The sequence below is a fragment of the Diceros bicornis genome, chromosome 7, assembly GCF_020826845.1.
Source record: "Diceros bicornis minor isolate mBicDic1 chromosome 7, mDicBic1.mat.cur, whole genome shotgun sequence".
Taxonomy (NCBI): domain Eukaryota; kingdom Metazoa; phylum Chordata; class Mammalia; order Perissodactyla; family Rhinocerotidae; genus Diceros; species Diceros bicornis.
In genome coordinates, this window is record NC_080746.1 from 12,232,754 (window position 1) to 12,236,318 (window position 3,565).

At 39.0% G+C, this 3,565-nt stretch overlaps 1 protein-coding gene across 1 annotated transcript; it reads left to right on the forward strand.

The window, feature by feature from the left end:
- The first annotated feature begins 768 nt into the window (after positions 1-768).
- On the forward strand, positions 769-1,701 carry LOC131407846 (olfactory receptor 8B3-like). Its single transcript, XM_058544449.1, has one exon. It carries the CDS (start codon positions 769-771, stop codon positions 1,699-1,701), a length of 933 nt encoding a protein of 310 aa, XP_058400432.1.
- The last annotated feature ends 1,864 nt before the right edge of the window (positions 1,702-3,565 follow it).

The window sequence follows — 3,565 nt, forward strand, 5'->3', positions numbered from 1 at the left end:
TAAGGAGCGTGAGTTTCTGAATTCCACTTATATTAACATCCTCTTTGTTTGAGGCTGAAGATCTAAAATATGCCAATTTCTTTCCCATTTTTGCAGTCCTGAGACTCACCTGAAACGGGCAGAAAAATCTGTAAGAGAGGAGGAGCAGGAAGTGTTCAGAGATATTAAGGAGCTCAGAGAGTGCAGTTTCTCAGTCAGTAAGTTCCTTCTCCATGGGTGGAACTCTCACTCTCCTTCGTTTATGGCTCTTACTCTGTGACATGTGGCAGTAATCTCTCATAGACTCTGGTCCCTTAGTTTTGGATTAGAAACAATGTTCTTGGTTCCCACCCCACCAATCTAATCTGTATCTGAGGCCAGCACCAGGTAGCTAGGGTCTCAGTCTCTAATTTTACCAGTGAGAGGAGGGAGCAAGTGAATGAAGAAACGTTGATATGAGAGAAAGATGATTCATCCTGACCCATCCTTATTCTCCCTTATCCTTTGGTTCTTCCAACAGTTACGTTTGCATATGGCAGCACTTCCTCTTCACTCTGTAGGCTAAATTTTGGTATTCTTTGCTACTTAGCTTATAGGAGACATTATAAAGAAAACTCCATGTCACTCAGTTTCATGATAATCGTAAAACAATTCTATGGGTCCGTGGTGGGCTAGTCTTAGATATTCCCAGTGCACACATCACGCTTGTGAGAGGAGATATTGTGGAAAAGCTGTTTTGCCTCTATGTCGCCTTTTTTCTTCTGTGCTCACAGATCCCCTTAGAGAGGAATGGCTCCTGCAAATGGCTCTTTTGTGACTCAATTCATCTTGGTGGGATTAACAGAGCGACCAGATCTCCAACTCCCAATGTTCTTCCTGTTTCTACTTATGTATATGGTCACTGTGTTGGGAAATATGGGTTTGATGACTCTAATTGGGCTGAATTCACACCTACACACCCCCATGTACTTTTTCCTCTTTAATTTGTCCTTCATAGATCTCTGTTATTCTTCTGTCTTTACACCGAAAGTGTTGACTAACTTCATATCAAAGAAGAATATTATCTCCTATATGGGATGCATGACCCAGCTCTACTTTTTGTGTTTCTTTGCCATTTCTGAATGCTATGTGCTGACATCAATGGCCTATGAGTGCTATGTGGCCATCTGTAAACCACTTTTGTATAATGCTGCCATATCCCCTAAAGTGTGTTCCAGCCTCATGCTTGTTTCATACTTGATGGCATTTTCTGGTGCCATGGCCCACACTGGATGCATGCTGAGACTGACCTTCTGTGATGCAAACTCCATCAACCATTATTTTTGTGATATCTTCCCTTTGCTCCAGCTCTCCTGTACGAGCACCTACATCAATGATCTGGAAGTTTTCATTGTGGTGGGCATCAACATCATTGTGCCCAGTGTCACCATCTTTGTCTCTTATGGTTTCATCCTCTCCAGCATCCTCCACATCAACTCCGCAGAAGGCAGGTCCAAAGCCTTTGGTACCTGTAGTTCCCACATAATTGCTGTTTCTCTGTTCTTTGGATCAGGTGCATTTATGTATCTCAAACCATCTTCTGCTGTGTCTATGGATGAGGGAAAAATCTCTTCTGTCTTTTATACCAATACGGTTCCCTTGATGAATCCCTTAATTTATAGTTTGAGGAACAAAGATGTTAAACTTGCTCTGAGAAGAACTCTCGGCGTGAGAAAGTTTTGATCAGAAACTATCTACCTGTGCATGTAGTTACAGGACGGGGACATTCTGTGTGCTTAAATTGAAAAGTTTTAGTGGTAGCCTTCTTGTATTTTTTTCTTAACTTGGTGAAGATAATTTGAGTCCTCTCTCAATAATTTATTCCCAGTCTTTGTATGAAGTCTTGTTTTTTCTTCACCAATTGCACGATATATTCTCAACTTTTTTCCTGTTTATTAACAATATTAAATAAATATATATTATCTATGTTTTTTAATCATCATTTTGAATTTTGTTTTCCACTGGGAAAAGATGAATTGTTTCCAAATGCTCAAATTAGCTAACACTAGAGTGACATTGCATTAATCGGCATGTTCTTGTCTGCCACTTGCTATTAGAAGCATGAATCAGATACTCTGTATTTACTCTTATCTTTCCATTCTCTGATTGGCAAGAAAGTGTCCTTTAAATGTCAGAGATTGAAGGTTCCATAAAGACTATCACTTATAATCCATTTTGCATATGTAAACATTTTGCATCGTTTATGTTGGCAAAGAGTTTTCATTTTTACTTTTGTATATCAAACTGGCACATAACAGATTTTCAAAATACGTGTATTGCCTGGATAGAAATGTGAAGCTCAGAGTGGTTAATGATTTACGTAAAGTCACACAGCTTCAAAAGAAAAAAAATTTGACAAAACTCTTAGCCTTCTGATTTCAAGTCTATTACTCTTTAATATTCTTTGCATCCTCTCCATTCATTATTTCTGTTTCAGCAGGCATGGAATATGAGAAAACAGTTCTAATTTCATAGTTGGCTGAGCTTTGTTCCCAGATGAGATATGAATTTCTGTCAGGCTGAGTATTACTTTTTTTTGTTTTTTGTTTGGTAAACCAGTTTGATGGTTCTTTTTGTTGTAAAAAGGATACATTTGGGCCAGTATATTGGTGAGAAGATTGGCTCATATGGGGAGATTACTTTCTATGCAAAATAATGAAAAAAAATGGATTTGGAATGTTTGCAAGTGTTTGTACTTCAGCGAACAGAGCATGGGAGATAAAGGAACCCAGAATCATGTCATTAAATCAGGACTCAACAAGACATATGGTCAATAACTAAGATGTGCCTGTGTAGGGAGTACCCATGAGATGTAGAAACCGTATTTCCTTCTGAAATTGTATCCTCTTCTGTAAAGTGCTGTTAATATATTTCACTGTCCATAAATCTTTGATAAAACCGTATGCAGAATGACCATACATTAGGAGTGCTTTTGGGAATGAAGGTGAAAAGTTGTGGCCTCATTTGGGGAACCAGGTTGAGAAAGGGTAGCAGCTACAGGAGATAAAATAGTGAGGGTTAATTGAAAACTCAAATTAGGAATAAGGAATTTAGAAAGTAAAAGTTTGGATGACAAAATCCCCTAATTATGACTCTCACCTTTCTGGAAGTCTCTTGAAGTATTTTGAAGATCACAGAATTTCTCTGGCTGGATTGAAAGCCTATGTTATTTGATGCTGAAAAAAGATAAACTAACAGGCTGGAGGATCTGGGAACAACTAAATCACTCCTGTTTTTGTTAGCTTCCATATGCTACTTCCATATGGATTTTTAGGTACAAAAACTTCAAATTGCAGCTGAGAGAGCAATGACAACTTGAGAGAACAATTTGGTGAATAAATCAAATTGTGACGTGTCTTTAGTGGAAAGGATGCTGGATTTTTCATGTGTGTCTGAGGAAGATCAGCCCTGAGCTAGCATCTGTTGCCAATCCTCCTCTTTTTGCTGAGGAAGAGTGGCCCTGGGCTAACATATGTGCCCATCTTCCTCCACTGTATATGTGGGACACCTGCCACAGCATGGCTTGATAAGCGGTGCGTAGGTCCAC